This window comes from Passer domesticus, chromosome 10, assembly GCF_036417665.1.
Source record: "Passer domesticus isolate bPasDom1 chromosome 10, bPasDom1.hap1, whole genome shotgun sequence".
Taxonomy (NCBI): domain Eukaryota; kingdom Metazoa; phylum Chordata; class Aves; order Passeriformes; family Passeridae; genus Passer; species Passer domesticus.
In genome coordinates this window covers 19,087,474-19,106,841 of record NC_087483.1, presented here as the reverse complement: position 1 = coordinate 19,106,841, position 19,368 = coordinate 19,087,474, and the positions used below count along the sequence as shown (strand labels likewise).

Here is a 19,368-nt window from a genome sequence, read left to right as displayed (position 1 = left end):
TCCTCGTGGGTTTAGGGCAGAATGCCAGACTTGTGGAGAACTGCAGGCAGCCTGACTCCATGGGTGTTCTGGGACCCCATGGGTGTTCAGTGACAGCTCATGAGCAGTCACCTCTCTCCTCCCACGAGCATCATGGTGAGCTGTCTCTGGCAGGATATTCTGTGGTTCATGAGCCTTTTTGTGAGAGTAAGACTATTGCAGCTACAAATTGCCCTTGGCTCTCTAACTGCTTGTAGAAAAGTAGTTGAAGTTGTGAATTTCAGACCACATTTTAAAATGGGAGAAAAATGCTTTGCATATGAGGGTTTTTTCACCAGCATCATGAACACTGTGCCTGACTCATCCTTCACATGGGAGAACTAAGCAAGCTAAGAAGAAATGACCCTCAGGGCAGGGATTTCTATCTTATTTTTCTTTAAGGGAAGAAATTTCCAAGGACTGCCCCTAAAGACTACCAGTTTGTTGTCTGACCCCACCAGGTGTTTGCAATCTGCAATTCTACAAGTCAGACGTGTGTAGCTGGATGCCTTTGCAGCAGCAAGCAAAGCCAGAGAACTGTTCTGTAGGAGCAGACCGAGGCGCAGGTCCTGCAGCGCTGGGTGTTCTCTGGCCGCCTTCCGAGGTGTCCTAAGGAGAGCGCCGGGCTCCTGCGGCAGCGCCCTGGGCTGCACACACGGCAGCGGAGCTTTGTGAGTGACCACAGCTGCAGCAGCGCATTGCAAAGGGACTAACGAGCTCCCTGCAGAAAGCTGGCACCCTTCTGGTTTGGTTTGGTTTTTTTGTGGGAGAAAGGTTACTTCTAGGTTCAGGTGGAGGAATTGAGCGGGGAAGCCTTGCACACTGCTCGAGGGGCGGGCATTTCCATCACAGTCCTAGAGTGACTTCCCCGGGACACGAGGACGTCGCTGTTGAAGGCAGGCTCCGACCGGACAGGCCTGACTGACGGCCTCGGTGCAGCGCTCCGCCGCGAGGCTGTCCGTCCTCTTTCTGCTGACCCTCCATTATGTGCTTTTTGGCAAGGCTGGGAGTTCACCCTGTAGAGCAGCAGCTGCTGCTGTAGAGCAGAGCCGCTCAGCCCCAGCAGCACGAGGGGCTGCCCCAGCGGCTCGGAGCGCCCAGGGTACAGCGGGCGGGGGTGGCCGCAGCCCTGCCAGCGGGTGGGTCACGGCAAAGCGGTGCAGAAGGCAGCCGGGGCTCTGCCGGGCGCTCGTTCATTGTCTCCCGGCCCAGCGCTGCCGGGGCCCCGGCGGCCGCGCGCCCCTCCCTCCCCCGCTCCCGCCGGAAACGCCCCCCGCGCGCTGCCGGCACGGAAGTGGGCGCGCGGGGGGCCGCGCGGGGCGGCGCATGCGCAGGAGGCGGCGCGCGGCCGCGCCCCGCCCCCGCCGCGGTGGGGGTCTGGCGCGCGCTCCGTGCGCGAGGCCGGGCCCGGGCGGCGGGCGCGGAGCCCGGGGGGCGGGGGGAGCGCGGAGCGGGCGGGGGTGAGGGAGGGACGGACGGACGGTCGGTCGGTCGGTCGGTCGGTACGAGTGGGTCGGTCGGGGAGAGGATGTGAAGATGGCGGAGCTGCAGATGCTGCTGGAGGAGGAGATCCCGGGGGGGCGCCGGGCCCTGTTCGACAGCTACACGAACCTGGAGCGGGTGGCCGAGTACTGCGAGAGCAACTACATCCAGGTGCGCGCGGGCCGGGCCGGGCGGGGCCGGGCGCGCCCTCACGGCCGTGCCCGCGGGGCTGCCCCGCTCGCCGGGCCCGCGGCGGGCAGCGCCGGCTGCTGCAGCCTGCGCCGGGGGGGCAGCGCCGCTTCGCCTCCAGCGTGAGCTGCCCCGGCGTGACGAGGCGCTTAAATATGGAATTGATCCCTAGATTGAATTCCTCCCACTTTGTGAGTGAATGTTTATTCCAGATCGTACCTGTGTCCCCCCTTTTCGTTCCCTCCGCAGATTCCGATCTGCTTTGCTGCCGGCGCCGAGGTGATGTGATAAACCGAGGGCACGGCTGACTCCTGCAAATGCAGTGTCGGTGCCTGTTAATTTAGAGCAGAACATCGGCTTTAGTAGAGTTCTGTCTGTCTGTATTTCCCTTCTCGAGCAGGACTGTGGAATTCCATCGGAAGGGCAGCTACCAAGTGGTAGGTGCAGGATGGAAGCGTGGTGTAGTAGAGCTGGTACAGAATTAGGGAGAAGAGATGAAGTGCAAGTGCTACCGCATAGTGTGGTGTTTGCGGTGATGGCTCTAAAGCCAGGCTGGTGTTAGGACTCTGTGTTTTTCATTTCTGTTTCTAGTGGAAAGAAAGGTAAAATATTCTCGATTTAGTTTGATAGTAATAATAGGGCCAAATTAAAACTTTGCCCCCAAACACAAGAAGACACCTTAAGACATGTCTTGAGTGTGCACGAGAGAAAGGTAGGGGGGATGATGTGGATTTGTGGTGTCAGTATTGAGAGAATTCCAAAGTATCCCAGAATTGTTTTTGAATTCAGTCCCCGAAGGGCAGAGTGCTTGTGTGCTTCTAGAGGGCAGCTAGCGATGAGATCTGTGCTGAGACTGTTCTGTCAGTGAAAATGGGAGAGACTATTTAACCAGAGGCAGAGAATACTTAGAATGTCCCTGTCAAAAAGCTCTCACTGTTTCTTTTGAATTCCTGAATGACCAGATGTCCTTTAGAGAGAAGACTTTGCATATTTTAGGTCATTTACAAAACAGGTCAATTACAGTAAAATTATATAGATGTATTTTATTATGTAATAACACTTCTGATGTTGAGTTAGCGTGACTTGGGGTTTTAAAGAAACGTGTTGAAATCTTTACTTACACTTTTGACCTGACATATGTGTGTTTAAATTTCTGCTTTGTTGAGAAGTGATTTTTCTGGAATATGGAAGAGGAGAACTGGAAGGCAGAACCAGATAGAAAGAACTGCATGTAGCTGGATTTTTTTTCCTTTGACTTTTTTTTTAATTCTTTGTATAAATCAAAGTTTGAAAATGCCTATGGAACAGATCCACTTCTAATGTCTTAATGAAAACTGCAGAAGAGAACTCCATGCTGTTTTGTGTGAACAGAGAATGAAAAAAATACGGTTATTGCCCCTGACAGCACACAGTCCATAAGGACAGAGTAGGATCACAGGAGATGGATACAGGCAGATGGTGAATGAAAGAAAAGAATGAGGCACTCTTGGTCAGCCTGATGGCTTCTGACCACCACACAGCAATATTCTGACTGTTGGCAATTTATCCAGGCATCATGGCAGCACAGAGCTTTAAGGGGGAGGTGAGAATTGAAGAACGAAGTTGTGCTGTGAGCATTGACTGTGAGGTGCAGTATGGCTCACAGCATCAACATGCTTAAATTTTTAAGGAAGTGGGGAATGGAGACATCAGTCAGGCAAAAGTCTCTGGCTTTTGGAATGCTCTGAGACATCACAGGGTGGGTTTGTTGTGGAGAAGAGGTTCAGTGTGAGGGGATTCTGGATTTAGTGATGCGAGTGTCCTAGTAACAAATCTGTCAGCGAGCTCGCCCCACCTGCACAGTGCCAGAGCTACGTAAACTGCACCAGATCTCTGCAAAAAGCTGATTTTTTCTTCTCTGCAGGAGGGGAATAGATTAATGGGAATAACTGTTGGTTGATTTGATATTTGTGGTTTTGCTTCTAATAATATTTATTATTCCAAAGTTGTTATGTCTGAAAGAAGTCCAAATTTTGTTCAAAACAGTAGCCTTGAATTTCTGGGGGAAATGCTCTGAAATGCGTGGAAGAGTAATCATGCAGAAAGTCGTGTAATGAAGATGAACTAATTCTACTGTAATCCTGTAGTATTTCATTGCTGACAGAAGATTTGTTGTGGATAATCTTGAGATCTAGGGGAGGCTCAGAACGTGACTGAGACCTGAAGTTTATCTTCAGGATGGTGGGTGCTGTGGTGGTGGGGACATTGATGGCCCTTCATTGGCCTGTGTTCTCTATTTCAGTAGCCAAACCACTGCCTTTCTGTGCCAGCTGCTGCTTTGAAGTTTTATTGCCCAGTACAAAAACTGTTGCAAAAGCCAATGAGGCACAGGCCAGTGTAACAGAATTTGAAGTTCAGCGCTAAAGCCAGTGGGTTTTTTTTCCTCTTCCCCCCCACCCAGCAACATAATTGTACCTTCAAAATAATTAAAATGTAATCTCATACGTGAGGAAATTGCTGGTTCAGAGTAGTAGAGCTGTGGCAATTGGAACTCATTTGACTTCTGCTTAAGAAATGAAAAATCTCTTCTTAAAAATTTAGTCAGTGTTTATCCAAATTATGATTGATATGTAGCTCAATGACTTTAGCAACAGGGAATGTTACATAAAATGTTATCCTTCCCTTGAGTCTGTGATATGGAAGTGTATCAGAGAACATCAGCTTTAAACATTGTGGGAAATTAGAGGAAATACAGCAAATATGTAGTAAATGGACCTGCAGCAGTGAAAGAAAAGACTGCTGTTTGGGAGAAAAAAGTTTGTTCATGTCAAAAACATCTTATTCTTCTAATAACTTGGAGAAATCATACCGGTTTTTTATGTCATGCTGCTTCTTAAAGAGAAGGGGAAGAAAAGCTTTTTTGTTTCGGAAGGTGTTTGTGTGGTAGCTGACACAATGTCAATCACAGGCTAAATTTTCTATGGTCTGTTCAATGCTTTGTGTACTAGTGCTGTGTCCTCTGTTACAAGTCTAAACATGCAACAGAGTAATTCTATACAATTTGATTTTTTGATGTACTTGGTATTTGCAGTCCACATTAATTTATCTGATCTTTCATAAAAACCAGTTAATAGTTATATTGGGCAGTGTGCTGTCTTTACAAAGTTTTCATATTCCTGCTTAATTTTCTTCAGGAATATCATAAATAAAATTTCTACTTATGGTAATATAAGTAACAAGACCATACAGTTATGTGACTTGCACATCTTGTTATTGAAATACTGACATAAATTCCAACACTGGCTTGCCCTGATAAGTTTCTTTGAGCTTGTCCTGTGTAAGTCTATTCTGAAATAATCTTTTGTTTGTTTCTCATTATCAATGCTCTTTTTAAAAATCAGCTTTTTGTTTTGTGCAGCATGGAGCTTTCTAGAGTAACTAAATGTTTGTGTCTGTAAGTCTTTGTTAAAAGAGTCAGAAAAAATTACCAGGTGGAGATATTTCAACCTGTGTCTGGTGTGCAGAGATTTGAGGTGGGGGGAGGTCCCTCCACCACAGCATGCAGAACTGAGTGAAAAGCCAAGCCTCTGTCCTCTGGCCAGCCTTCAGAGGGAACTTCTGATTTCTCTGATCCGGCTGTGTTGGCTGGATTTTTTAAAAGGCTCTATATTTTTAGTTATTCAATATTATTATGCTTTACTTGTCAGCTCTAGAGATTTAAAAGGACAAGGGAGCTTCTGCTTTTCCTCCCTTCATAGTCTTCATGTTGCCATCACTGTTTGCATTTTATATACAGAACCGTCTTTTGGTGTTTGTGAGAGGTAGGGTAGAAAGAAGATTTTTATTCTTGTTCTCAGTAATCAATCCCTCGTGCTGATTACTAGAAATAACCTGCTTTCATTCCTGCAGCTAGATTTCTTTAACTAGACATAAAAGTGAAAACTGCTTGTTTCTTGGTAATTTTACTATAGTCCATAGATCCGTGAGTTAGATAGTTGCTTTACACACATCTGTTACTTTTACTTAAATCTCATAAGCAAACCCAAGTGGCTGTAGATTTGGAAGCATCTTCAGTAGGCTGAACAAGAGAATAAGGCATCTATTAGCATATTAGTTTTAAATCACAGGAATGGTGATCTTTACAAACAACAACTTAATGGTTACAGCTTTAGTAATGGCAAATTTCCATGGAGTTGTTTGTAATGAGTGGTACCAGTACATAGCTTGTGTAATTACACAGGGAATTGCAGGCATTGTGGTTTATAAACCAGTTCAAGAATGATCTCTCTTCAATTTACTGAAGATGTGTATCACCTTAACAGAGGTGACTGAATTAGATTTGTAAAATCTATTTAATTTTTAGAAGTGTGAATATCAGAGGAAAGTTGTTTTTGCTTTTTCTGTTCCCTAAGCTTGTTTATTCTATAATCCAACTTCAGTGATGGGGTGATTAGTCTTAGCACTGATGGAGCACTTGTTCTGCAGGCAGGAAAGTGCATATTGATTAGCTCCAGTGAATATTAGTCCGGAAGTTCAGGAAGATGATAACAAGTTGAAACGCTGAAAAACCTATGAAACAGTAGTAGTGAATACATGGGCAATGTCCTATACTGTTTCACTCCTAAGTTCAGTGAGTCATGTATTTTGTCCATCAGCTGATGGTAGAACTTCATGAAAACCATGTGATTTAAAATTTGAATATGCAGTGGTGGATTAAGCTTGAAAGTCAGCCAGGTGCCCACCAAGCTGTTCTCTTACTCTCAGTCCTCAGCTGAGCAACAGGAGAAAGTAAAAAACCCAAAAAAACCAGCTCGGTTGAGTTAAGGACAAGGAGGTCACTGACAAATTACTGTCGTGGGCAAACCTCTCAGCTTGGGGAGTATTAATTTAATTTACTGCCAATTAAAAATAGAGTAGGACAGTGAGAAACAGAATCAAAACTAAACCCACCTTCCCCCAGCCCTCCCTTTCAAGGTTCAACTTCACTCCTTCATTTTTAACTCTTGTACTTCCTCCTGCTCCAGTGGTGCAGGGGAGCAGGGAATGGGAGATGCTCTAGTACATTCATATCACTTTGTCTCTGCTGCTCTTTCTTCCTCACAGTTTTCCTCTTGCTCCAACATGGCCTCCCTCCAGTGGGGTACAGTCCTTCACAAAGTGCTCCAAAACACTTAGGAGCACAAATACCAGATCCTTCCCATGGACTGCAGTTCTTCAAGAATTGCTCCAGCATGGGTTCTTCCCGAAAGCATCCAGTCCTGCAGGAACAGACTGCTCCTGGGGGTGCCTCACAGGCCACTGTTCTGCCCAAGGCCTGCTCCTGCATGGACTTCTCTCCATAGGCTGCAGCTCCTGCCAGAAGCTTGTTCTGTGGGCTCTGCACAGGCTGCAGCTTCTTTCAGAGCACATCCACCTGCCCTGCCATGGCATTCTCCATGGGCTGCAGGGCAATCTCCACTTCAGTGCCTGGGAACACCCCCCCCTTCCTCCTCCTCTGACCTTGCTGTCTGCAGGGCTGTGTCTTTCACATGTTTCTCATTCCTCTCTCAGCTGCTTCACTGTGGTCTTCACCCTTTGGCAGATGCATTGGCACAGAGGTGCCCCCAGCATGGCTGATTGGCCTTTGCAGTGGCGGGGCTCTTTTGGAGCTGGCTTAGACCTGGCTCTGTCTGATGGGGGCAGCTCCTGATCTCCTCTCACAGAGGCTGCTCCTGCGGCCACCTGGCTGCCACTAAAGTGGCTCGTTAGGTTTGGGAACTTCAGTGAGGATAATCTGGAACATGTTTCCTTTAAGTGAATCAGTGAAGCTGGCAAAGTTGTTGACGAATTTATCACTCCACCAATTTACTTTCCTTTTTCATCACCTGTGCAGTGTTTTGCCAGGAAAGCTAATTTAATGCATTTGTTAGTGCCACAAGTTCAACTTGGAGTTCAGGAAGTCCTGGATTGATCCTTTGTTGAGTGGATATGAAAACAGCATGAGCCATTTTATTGGTGGTAATTGGAGTTGCTGGTGATAATACTGTATGTGTAGGTATGAAAATAAAATTTATAAATATGCAAGTTGCTAATATAAATGTTGGTTACAAGTGGTGTTCTAGTTGTTCCCTTCTATAGTTTATTTTCAGACTGTGGTTACTGAATTATATTGATCAAGAATTTTAATTCAGAGTAGAAAGCTTCTGCATCCTACAGTTAATCAGCTCTCTGAAATTTATTGCCCATTGCTTGTGCTTTACTTGAGTTTACAGTTATTAATCTTTGTGGCTTAGTGCTGAGGCAGAAAGTGGTGCCCATGTGAGGCAAGAGCGTCTCCAGTCAGTGCTTTAAGCAAGTAAAATCTTACTCTGTAGTGTTCAGCAGAATATTTTCTTGATGAAAAACATTGATTTAAATACCATGTTTGCAGCAGATTTATTCAGTAGTATCTATATCTAGAGGCTGCTTTATGAAGCAAAACTCCATGTCAATAGATGAAACCTCATCACAGCACACTGAATTTAGGAGCATTTCCTCTTCTCAGGGCTCTCACTAGTTAGGTTGGCAATTCTTTTTTGAAGTGAATGAGCTAATATTTTTTTGCAAGTGAGTTGTATCTATTTCAGTGAGAAATCTTAATTTTCTGTTTCTCAGGTGCAACGACTAAGTTCCTCTGTCAAATTTAAATTTATATGTTCTGAAGTGTAGACTTTATATGTGCTATTCCATTTTCCTGTAGCTTATTTCCCAGTAGATGTCATTGTAATATCTATTCTTAATGGTATTTCAGTTTGAATAATAACAAGCACTTGCCTTACTATTGTTGGTGTAGTGTTAACACGATGAAGTTGTTTTATGCTCAGTGAAGTGTAGGGTAGGGTAAGGAACAAATACTACTTGGTCTGGGGTTTTAGTAGACTGTCTGTGTTGGTTATAACACACAGCCAAAGCTAGCTTTGTGCCAACTCATACATTTACTATTTTTTTTCTTAAAAACTCTTCTAAGTAAATGCAAGTTTTTTAATTAGGGTATTCCGTAACTTTGTTGTGAATTTCCTACTGACAAAAGCAGTGCCATCGCTTTGCTCAGGGATGGAGGGAGCGTGAAGTGAAGGAGGAGGAGGAAATGACTGAGGCAGTGAGCTGTTAGATGGACAATTTAAGGTGAGAGGTTCATCAAGATACCAGCTATCAAGCATGGTTATTTTGAACTTTTGTGCAGCAGCAGCGCTGCTTTTTGGGCCTGAAGGTCTGTAGTGCAAATGTGAGGCATTGTTCCTGTGGCTGCCGTGAAAACTGTGAGCAGTGGGGCTGCCGCTTGTTAAACATGAGAGGGGTGGTGCACATAACCTGGGGGTACGGGGGGCAGTCAGTGCTTGTCTTTCTGCAGAGTCTGTCTCAGACAGCAAAGTCTCTTCTTGACACTGCTGCTTTTGCCAGACAGGAATGTACAAACTTAGCTGAAATGGTGTTTCTGAGTCTCATCTCTGTTCAGACAGAAAGTTTTAGTGTGTCTAACAGACAAAATGTACACTTTTATTTTGTCTAACAAACAAAATGTACAAAGCCATTTATTACTGAGTAGTGTCATATGAATTCAAAGCACACTGATTTGTCTTGATTCACTTTAATAATAATGAACATTAAATAGTATGTGTTCACTCAACTGCACACTTCATAGAGTGCAGATTCTCAATTATGTTTAAGTGTGTCCATTTATGCTGTAAGTCTGAGCAATGCTGGCCATTGCAGCATTTGTAATTCACTCTAATTTTTTTAAAGTAGATGGCGACTTTGTAAGTTGGCTTGAGAAGTGGAGCTTGTTCACAGCTTTCTATGTAAGGCAGAGTGCTTGCTGCTGGTTGTGGAAGTTTGTTGTCTACCTGCTTTTAATTGGGTAAAAACCACAGGTCTGCTGCAGCTTGTGGGAAATGTAAAAATGTTAATGATCCCAAATTAAATGGCTATTTTGAATCAGCTAACGTTCATTTATCTGTATGGAGGGTCTGTGGAGGGACAACCCAAAATATTTAGCCAAAAGGAGATGAGAAATAGTAAAAACAAAAGTCAACCTCATATCCCTCACACTGCTAACAGCAAAAGAAAAGGCTGAGGTAGATGACAGTCTTCAGAGACACTGAAAAATGCCAGTATGTGCAGATGCTCAAAAAAGGGGTGGTTATTTTTGACAGAAAAGTAATTAATTATAGGATTATTCAGATAATATTTTGAAAAGTATGAACTATGTACACTGGCTTCCCATTTTTCTTGGGAAAAGTACAAGGATACTAAATTTAGTTTGAGAGGTAAAGCTACTTAATCTATGGAATTACTGCTATGAGCTAAGGTTGAGGATTTAATGGTATTCTAGAAAGGCTAGACGTTTTAAATAAATAATGAGAATATAAGCAGTTCTGTCTTTTCCTTTCATATTCTTTTGCCTTGCATTTATTCCATGATGGAGTTTTATATCTCTTATATGAAGTATTTTGCACTGTCCACTGTAATTCATTTCACTGGATTATTTGGGATATTGCTTCTATTTAATACTGTAATTTCTGTATCCTGAATACAGTATGTCCTGGATCCTTTGAAATGCTTTTTGCACAAATTGGTGTTGGATTTGCCTTCCAAGGAGAGGGAATTAATGTGTTGAGTTACTCATGTCAATTTAATAAGATCTAGATAAATTTCATTTGTGGGAAAGAGAGCTAAAGGTTTTTATGTGATGGAGTATATATGTGTGTGCTAAAATGGTGGTAGTAAAATTAATGGGCTTTTTCCACCATGATGAATAACTGGTGAACTGAGAGTGAAAGGAGTTGTAGAGAAGAATGAAACTGTGACAGTACATTTATTTGTTATTTATGATAAATCAGTTGGCAGTGTTTTCTGATTAACTCAGTTTTCTCACTTTATTCCTCTGTCATTGATCTCAGAGATTTAGGCCTATTGGTGTTTGTGTCCTTAGAGATGTGATGCCCATGAAGTGACTGTCTCAGAAGGGGCAGGATGATTGAGCATGCAGAATCTCTGGATCAAAGAGTAGTGTGTAATCAGCCTAAATTAGTGAGCAAGTTGGTTTTGAAGCATTTCTGTCACATTCTAAGTGCACACTCATAAGAGCAGTCCATTCCTGAAAGAAAGAGGTAATTCTTTGACTATATGTGCATGTCTATGAATTAATCAGTTTGGATAATAGAAGGTAGAAAGTTACCAGTAGACTCTGAATCACTATTACATTTGTCTGGTGGTGGTAGTAATTTATTTAAATAATCTCCAAACTTCTCTAAGCACTTGATGGAATGAGTTAATAGAACTATTGTAAATCACTCCCATTTTATTATCTGCTTAAAATGTACATCTTGTATTTTCTAAATATGTATGCAGTCTTTACATTTACTGGAGTCAGTAATTCAGTATGTGCTACAAATACATGAGTTTTGATGACTGGAGCAAGAGGGATTTTTGGTGTTCTCATTTGTATACTCATCTGTCCACCAACTGCAGGTCCTTGGAAACAGAGCTTGTTCGTGTGATGAGCTTCATATAGGTGTTTTTACCATTTTAAGACCCTTCATTAAAGTATGGCTTATAAGTTGTACTCCTTATGCAAGACAGGCTCTTATGAATTGTCTCATTTGATCACCAGTTGGATAATTAATGCAGAGTTATAACTTATTTAACCATTTATACACATATAAAATAATTTTTTCATTAAAGAACAAGTGGTGCATACAGTGCCAATAATCCACTTGTGTCTGTAAAGGCTGTGCTTAAAAGTTCTCCAAAAAGAAGGGGGTTTTCCTTTGTTTTCTTATGATGAGCAGAGGTTAATATTTTCTATGTGTTTTCTCTGAAATTCTTTTTTTTTTTTTTTAGTTGTAGATTTTGTTAAGGACACAGAGAAGAATGAGATTTATTTGCCACTGGTAAAGTCTCAGAGTATTGAATTCTATTACATTTAGCTTCTTTTCTAAGCAGCATGCTCAGCTTTGTAATATTCATATTATTCCATAATCTTTGTAATATTCAGATAATTCCATAATCTCAAGTTAAACTTTCTGTGTGACACAGTATCTTTAAAATTAAAAACATACTCAAGGAAATTACTTTTCTGTTTTAAATAAATTATACTAAAAACCCCTTAACCAAGCTACGATTTCTTCAATTTTCTGTGCTACTCTTGAGGCTGTGCAATGATATGGGCAGCAACAGGAGTTTCTGTGGAGCTGGCTTTTTCCATAAGCAGTGTGATGTGTTTTATCATTTGAGAAGAAAGCTGTTTTAGAGATAAAGTACCAGTTTTAGATCTGAAGTTTGGTTTGGGGGTCTACTGCAGTTACTATATGAATATTAGTTCAATTCCCCTTCTCATAAAGAAGCCCAAAATGCTTTTCTGGGTTTTTTGAAGGAGTTAAATGATAGTGGTGAACTGATTTGACTTTAATTTTCAGGAGTTTTGGCATTACCACGTGGTAATTGCTGTACTCAGTGGAACTCCCAGGGCCCTTCTGAAAGGCCAAAATTAAAATTTTTTTTTAAAAATTTATATTATATTGGAGATGGAAATGTTAAGGATTTCAATCTCTGTGGAGATTGAAATGCAAGGATTAATGAGCTTTTGTTTGGTTTTTGAAAATACTGTATTCATTTCTCAAACTGTATTTTTTTGTGTGTGCTAAACAGATAAGTGCCTCTGCACAGACCAAATCCCAACTTGAGCAGGCAGCTTCTTATACCTGATTCTGTTGGTTTTAAGTAGCACAGCTCTTACGTGATGTCATGTCTAGATCTTGTACTTCACAAATCAAGGTAAGTACAGCTGTTGTGTGCAAACAGTGGAAGGAGTTTATTTTGGTCTGGATTCCATGTGCCCTTAAGACTCTGAACACAGTCCTGCAAGACTTGTTTGCATGGTTTTCTTTGACTGATTGTAGGGGGAGTATGAGTGGTTTTGCTGGAGTTTTAGGGACAAGCTGTTCAGTAAAATGACTGGAAGATAATGAGTGATACAAAGAAATTCAACTGCTTGTGTCTAGGAAGGTGGAGGATTAGGGGTTATGCAGTTGGTAGATCCTTCTTGAAGGAGGAGAGAATTGCTTGTCTGAAAAGCAGCTTGAAAATTCATGCTTTCTCTGTGCCTCTTTGTCTTAAAACTTAGGATTCATGTTGTGAAACTCTTCAGGACAGTTTTATTTATTGCCATAGCTGGATGGATAGAGAGATGATATTGTTTAGGCAAGTCTTGTCAAATGAGCAGGTCATTCATGCAGCACTTTTAATTCATGAAGATGTAGAGAAAACTCTTCTTTCAGATGGTAGTAGAACTTTCTGAATATATAGTTGTAGCAGTCTGTTAAGACAACTTGAAAATGAGTTCACATTAAAAAGAAAAATGCAAGGCAAGAGAATCTTTTATGACATAGAAAGCATTCAGCAGTTGAAATGTTCTTATTTTTGTCATTTCACGTCTTTGACGTTTCTATTTTTGTGACAACAAATTGCTCAGACTTGTCAGAAGAATAACATTAAAATTTGGTGAATAAGTGAAGAATGGGAGTCTGTGTCATAATTATGGTGAAAGTAAACACAGTCATGGGGATTCTTCATATTCTGTGTTGGAGCATAAAACTACTGCGAGAGGAGTCTTATGTTCTTTCACAGGTCTGCAGTGTCACTTTGAACTTGCACTTGGGGAAGTTTTCATTTCTGCACTTCAGTGCAGCGCTGCCCAGGTGGTGCTGCGTTAGCTGCGTCTGTGGCAGCTGCTGCAGTGCAGTGCAGTGCTGCGGGTGTGTGCTGGCCGTGCAGCTGGGCTGGGCTGCCCATCCCTCAGGATGTGGTCTGGGGCTGACAGCTCTGGCCATTGGGAGAGTTCCCAGCGTGTGGAAAGCTGTCTGCTACTGCTCTAGTTAGAGATGATGGAATTTGGCCTATGTGGGAGCAGCATGATAACTCTTAACTGTGGGATTCAAATGACTTGTTCCTGAAATATTTGTCACTGAATTTAGATTGTATAGCAGGAAGGAAGTGTTTCCTGTATTTGAGACAACCGTAGTCTGCATGTGACTTTTCTTTGAAAACTGTTTGAAAAAATTGACTTTTTAAACTGTTGCATTTGAAAAAAAAATTAGTTATTTTGTTAGCTGAGGAAAATAATGTATTAATTTACTGGGCTACTGTGGATGTGACTGTTGTAGGGGAAAAATAGCAGTACATTTTTATCTTCTGCTGAGATGTCTGTGACTGATGGGATCTTCTCTGTCCAACGTGAATGCTTACCAATCTATAAATATTGAAAATAGTAAAAATTCTATAAATATGGGGAAGAAAAGGTGTTTAATTGCTCTTAATGCAATCCTGTCTGATGCAGGATTGTCTAAGGGATGTTTATAAAGGTCTTGGGCAGAACAGCACCAGTAAGTGCTGAAATCAGCAAACCTTAAAGGGCCTGGTGAAAATCTGGCTCACATTAGATAAACACAGAAAAGAGAAATTATTATTTGGTAGAATAAGATAGTGCCTACAGATGGTTGGGTGGTTTTTTTTTTTTTTTTTGGTTATTGAAGTGATTCAGTGGAAGCTGAGGTATGGAACATCATTAATATGTGTGCAGAGGTGGACAGCTGTGAATTTTGGAGCATTGCAGATGTTTTACTACTTTGAGAGTGTTTGTCTGATTCATTCCTCTGTGCTTTTCTGCAGCTTTTATGGTAACCACCTTTTTCAGGACAGACTTTGTAGAACTTCTTGTACCATTGCATGTGGTGCTTGTTTTTCATTTTAGAATTGCTTCCAGATTTACAGAGCTGTCTTCTGTTGGATCCCAAATAACTTGATTGATTTTTTTGAAAGTGTTTTGATAGAACTATGTCCTTAGCTGCTGCCTCTACAATGTCCTGCATGGAGATTTTCTGCTGGATGTTGACTGGGACATTGCTGAAGTTCGGTTTTTCAAAATGTCCTAGTGTGTAATTTTTTTTGTTTTTTTACATGACTTATAGGTAAGTGTTGTCTTCAGCTGACATTGAAGTGTTAGAACAAAAAAACTTAAACATTTTAGAAATAGAAGGTCTTGTTTGCTACTGCAGTCATTCTCATGGGGTTTGTTGTATTCATTTAAGTTTATTAAATGCTTTTGATTCAAAGAATGTACTTGGTGCATAATCTACTTTCTTTGTGTGGAGGCATAAAAAATAACCTTATAGAATTTACAGAGATTCTGCCAGGGGGTTCATGGGCTATTAGATAATGCTAGTGCTTTGTTTTAAGACAGCAGATTTAAACATTTACTGTATGAAATTCCCATATTGTTGTGAAGGAATTTTCAAAAAAAATATAGTCTCTTCAAGACCATCCTGATTGATGTTCTGAATGATGGGCCTTTATAGTTAAGCAAGAAGACTCTTACTCCTGGTAGTTTGTGTTTCAAATCCTGGCTTTTCTTTACCAGACAGAAAACTCTCCATATTGTTAGAGAGAAATTCTGAAATGGCTCAGTGACCTGCATTGCCTTGTTTCAAGTCGGGGGAATCTTAGAATCTGTATGTGGAGAAAAACTTTGCCAAGGTTGGATTTGGTTATCCAGCATATTGCTTTTGATACTTCAGTGTGATACTTGTTAATTCTTAAAAAAATAACTTGGCAATTTGCAGAAAGAAGTAGTATTTAAATTGGATGGAGGTTACTGTGTTACAGTTGCAGTGTAGTTAATATGAAAAATCAAATGCACATCCTTTTATGTATGTAAAATGGCTGTATATTGTTTTTAGAGACTAAGTTACCACTTGAATGAAACAGTCTCTGGGTAAGAAGTATTGCTCTTGATGTGAATGTAGGTCATGCTTAGAAAATGCATGTGTAAAATAGAGATCTTGCTGGAAATAATTACAGAACATTTGATGCTGTGCTGTTAAGTTACATACTGCAGGTTGAATATAGCAACTTGGCTTGCTGTTCTTGAGCTACATAGCAATTGACAGAAGGTTTACTTATAATTTTGAACTAAATGGACCAAAACTGCTTGTTAAACTGGGAAAAAGAATAATTGCTACTTACAGTGCTTGCAGAAAAGGAGTTATTTCTGCTTATTTTCTGAGTTTTTAAATTGTAACAGCATAGCAAAGTTTGAGCCTAGTTGAAATGAAAAACCTCCTGTAACCTTAAGATATTTTATTTGTTGACAAGTCTCTTACAAGCATGAAGAAGTAGTGCTCTGGAAGATCTTCATTTCTAGCAGTTTATCCTTGGGAATCAGACTGGGACTCCTCAGTTGAGGAGGTGACTTTTATATTTCTAAAATGTTCTCTAGTAAGTGCAGAACAGAGATCTGGGCTTGGCTAACTGTCTCTGCATAAGAGGCCAGAATCCCATTCTCACTCTGCCAATATTGTATTTTTACCAGTGCTATGGTAACAGGAGCAAAAGGTTGTAAAAAGATTCTTTGCCAGAAAAATGAGCAGATGATTCTCTCAGGACACGTAGGGAACAAATCTACTTAATAAGAAGTCACTGGTTTTGATTTGCAGATTTCAGAGTGAGCTTCCTCTAACTTTCTTTCACTTTATCATGGTGGTTTGTTTAGTTAATCTCTGAAGGGTTCAGTTATGACTGGGTATCAGTGAGTGTTACCACCACCTTCAGCAGGTGGGTTGTAGACAAAGGTCAGCTTTCAGCGAGATGAACGTGGATATTAAGAACAAATCAGCCTGTTGTTGCTTGCTTCTGCTCTCTTTCTGGCAAGCGTTTAGGGTGACAGCAAGGACGAAGTGTGAGTTGTGTGGGCTGTTGTGGTTTGTCAGTCAGACAATGTGTCAGTGTCTGGTCGTGTAACGGGGTGCAAATGCGCATTGGAGGTGATGGCACTCTGGCACGTGTGTGGCATTGCAGGGGTCAGAGACTCGGGCCTTTATGTGGTTCTGCAGTAGGCAAGGACAGCTGTCCTGTTTGTTTTGATGCAGGAAGGAAAGAGAGACAGACTGGGCAACCTCTCATGGAAGAATGAGGGAAACCTCTTCTGATTCTTTGGTTCTGTGCTGTAGAGTGATCAACTGCCACTGCAGCTCACCCGTGTTCTGCTAATTTAGCATAAATCTCTAGGTTTTGGGGTATGCTGCCAATGGTTCTTTTGCCTCCTAGAGGAATATTGTATACTGCAGCTGTTGTGTGAAAGTTTCTTATTTTGATCTGTACTTTTTCATATAAAGTATTTTAATTTTTTTTCTGTTCTGTCAGATTGTGGGCATGGATCTGAAGACAATTCCTTTCTTTCATTGTGTCTGAATTGGTAGCAGCTTTTAACAGTGCCAAGTAAGAATAATTTCAAATTTAAGGTTAACTGATCATTGTGAAGGAATCTGTGTAATCCAAGTGTCTTTATTTCCTAGAAAAGGCAGAGTGACTATGCAAATTCCTGCCCCCATTAGTTTAAACCCTCTATCTGCTGTCTTTGGAAGGCATTCTCACATTGCCTGATAGCTATGCCTCTTCTCTTCAGGCTTTTTTTAGCCATAGTTACCAAAGACAGTTAAATTAAAGTGTAACTTCTAGTGTGATACAATGTTGGGGCCTGCTCATGTGAGGAAGTAGAGAAAGTGAATAGCAATTGAAAGACTTGTATTGTTAGGGTGGTGATGTGGGAAGAATTCTGAGGATTACAGGACTGCCTTTTTCGTGGACAGGAGGAAAGGCTTTCCAGCAGCTCGCATTCCTTGAGCTGCTCAGTGTTTTTGAGTGCCCGAGGAAGTGGGCCGGTGCCGGAGCTCGGTGTTGCTGTGGTAACTGGTGTGGGTGTTCTCCACACCTGCCAGCCTCGCTCGGAGCTGGTGGCCGAGCAGGGTGTGCATCTCCCCGGCTGTGCTGCAGTTGCACCCTGGCCATTACAGGTGTCCTGCAGCTATCTGACTGCAGGGGCACGCTTGGTTGTAAGCTCTGATGTGGAGGATATGGCTCTGTGTCCTACTTAGCTTTCCTTGCTATGAGCTTGTGATATCTGGCAGTGGACACTTGGAAGCAGAATCTGCTTCTGCTGCCACAGATCACTCTGCTTGTGATTCTAAATCAAAGCCAATAGTTGACCTCAATCACTGCTATGTAATGAATTGAATTGAGAATTTATAGTTGAAGGAAGAAACTGGCAAAATTGGGAAATAACTCAGTTGTTACATAAACCCCTGTGACTAGATAATATTTTGTAAAGCTGAAGTAGATATCCTTTCTTAGAAATGGTAGATTTTGACAGATTTCAAGATACAGATAAAAGTCTGTTCATCTGATATTAACAGTGGAGAAAACAATTTGTGCAAAACCATTTTTTGTACAGCAAAATGTAATTACCGTATGATTGTAGTTTTTACTTGTGAAAGCCACTTTGCCTATGAAGTAATTTTTGCAAATGCTACCACTTGCTTTATTTTTACTAAGTGACTGTAAAATTTCAGTTTATCAATGATTTTGACTTGTAAACTCAGTGAAACCTCTGCGTACTAAAGCATCCTTGGTGAATGAAGAATTGTAAAACAGCAGATATGTGGGATAATAGAGTTAAGCCTGTGGATCTTTGTTGTTTCTGAGCTTCTTAATTCAGTGCATTTGTATTGGCCTAGCTCTTGTGGCCACAAATGTGTTGATACTGTATTGCTATTAAAGCCAAAATTGGCCTTGTCTCTGGAACTCCAACAATAATTATGTTGTTGCAGGAGCTGGAAAATGACCCACTTCTCTCAGCTGTGTTATTGCAGAAGAGCTACCAGAGAGAGGTGAAGCCTCCCCTGGTTTCACGGCATGAGCAGGGGAGGAGGTTCCCTCACTGCTGCTTCCTCCTGAGCAAGAGCAAAGTCTAATGCTGTGCAGCAGTGATGAGTAACTAGTAACATAACTACGTATTAACTGCATTTCAGATGTAAATGCCTTTGGGTGCTAGCATGCTGTTCTTGTGATACAATTTGTGATGCATCGTTTTAAACTATGTTACTGCTGCCTTGAAAAAGTTTTTTATAGCCTTGTCTAGTAGGTTTCTGTGAATACATCGTGCCCTATTATTTTTGCATAAACAGGACTTTGGCTCTCTTCTCAAGGAACAGGAACTTGCAAGGTCTGATGAGAACAGGACATTTGTGTGTGAAAACTGGTCTGCTGTGCTTGTGAATGTATGGAAATAAATACAGAGTTTGATTCTGGTGGTGGTTAAGGCAAACAGATGACAGATTTGTTGCAGTGGTGCAGAGAGAATAGAAAAAGTGGTGCAGGTGATCAGATGTCAGGGAAGCTGTGCTTGTCCACAGCTCCCATTTGCTGTGTTTTTCTCTTGGGTAGAGTAGATTGATATTGCTGTCATAGATCTCAAACCAGTGAGCTAGTTTTAGCCTCACTGGCAGCCTTGAATGCAGTATGTATTTTAAGAAGCAGCTTTTCATTTTAGGAGGTTAGGTTCTGTGTATATTTCTTTGAAAGGTAGCTTTCCTAGCTGTTAATCAAACCTACATTTTGAGGCTCAGCACAAAACTGAAAATATCAAATAAATTTATGGCAGTGAAAACAAAAGACTGCAATTTAATGCAAATGACCTTGTAGAGACTGCAGCAGATTATTGATACCAAGTTTAAGATAGCTTAAAAGTTAGGCAGTCTCACTTGTAATCAAGAAGTTCTAGTGACAGTGAACCATTACAGTTTTTTAATAGTTTGGAAAACAGAATAACTTGATGTCAAAGGCTTTACT

The 19,368-nt window shown here is 41.5% G+C and overlaps 1 protein-coding gene across 18 annotated transcripts in view; it reads left to right on the top strand.

The window, feature by feature from the left end:
• Positions 1–1,388: 1,388 nt before the first annotated feature.
• The window catches only part of ABI2 (abl interactor 2), a 65,716-nt gene continuing 47,736 nt past the window's right edge, over positions 1,389–19,368 (top strand). Inside the window, exon 1 of one of the 18 annotated variants that reach the window (XM_064434229.1) lies at positions 1,389–1,671. In XM_064434229.1, coding sequence (XP_064290299.1) covers positions 1,555–1,671 — 117 coding nt within the window. In that variant the 5' untranslated portion in view covers positions 1,389–1,554. Of the gene's footprint in view, positions 1,672–1,856; positions 1,881–17,482; positions 17,574–19,368 lie in introns of those variants that run through there. The other 17 variants (XM_064434228.1, XM_064434227.1, XM_064434231.1 and 14 more) reach the window with 17 other exon arrangements.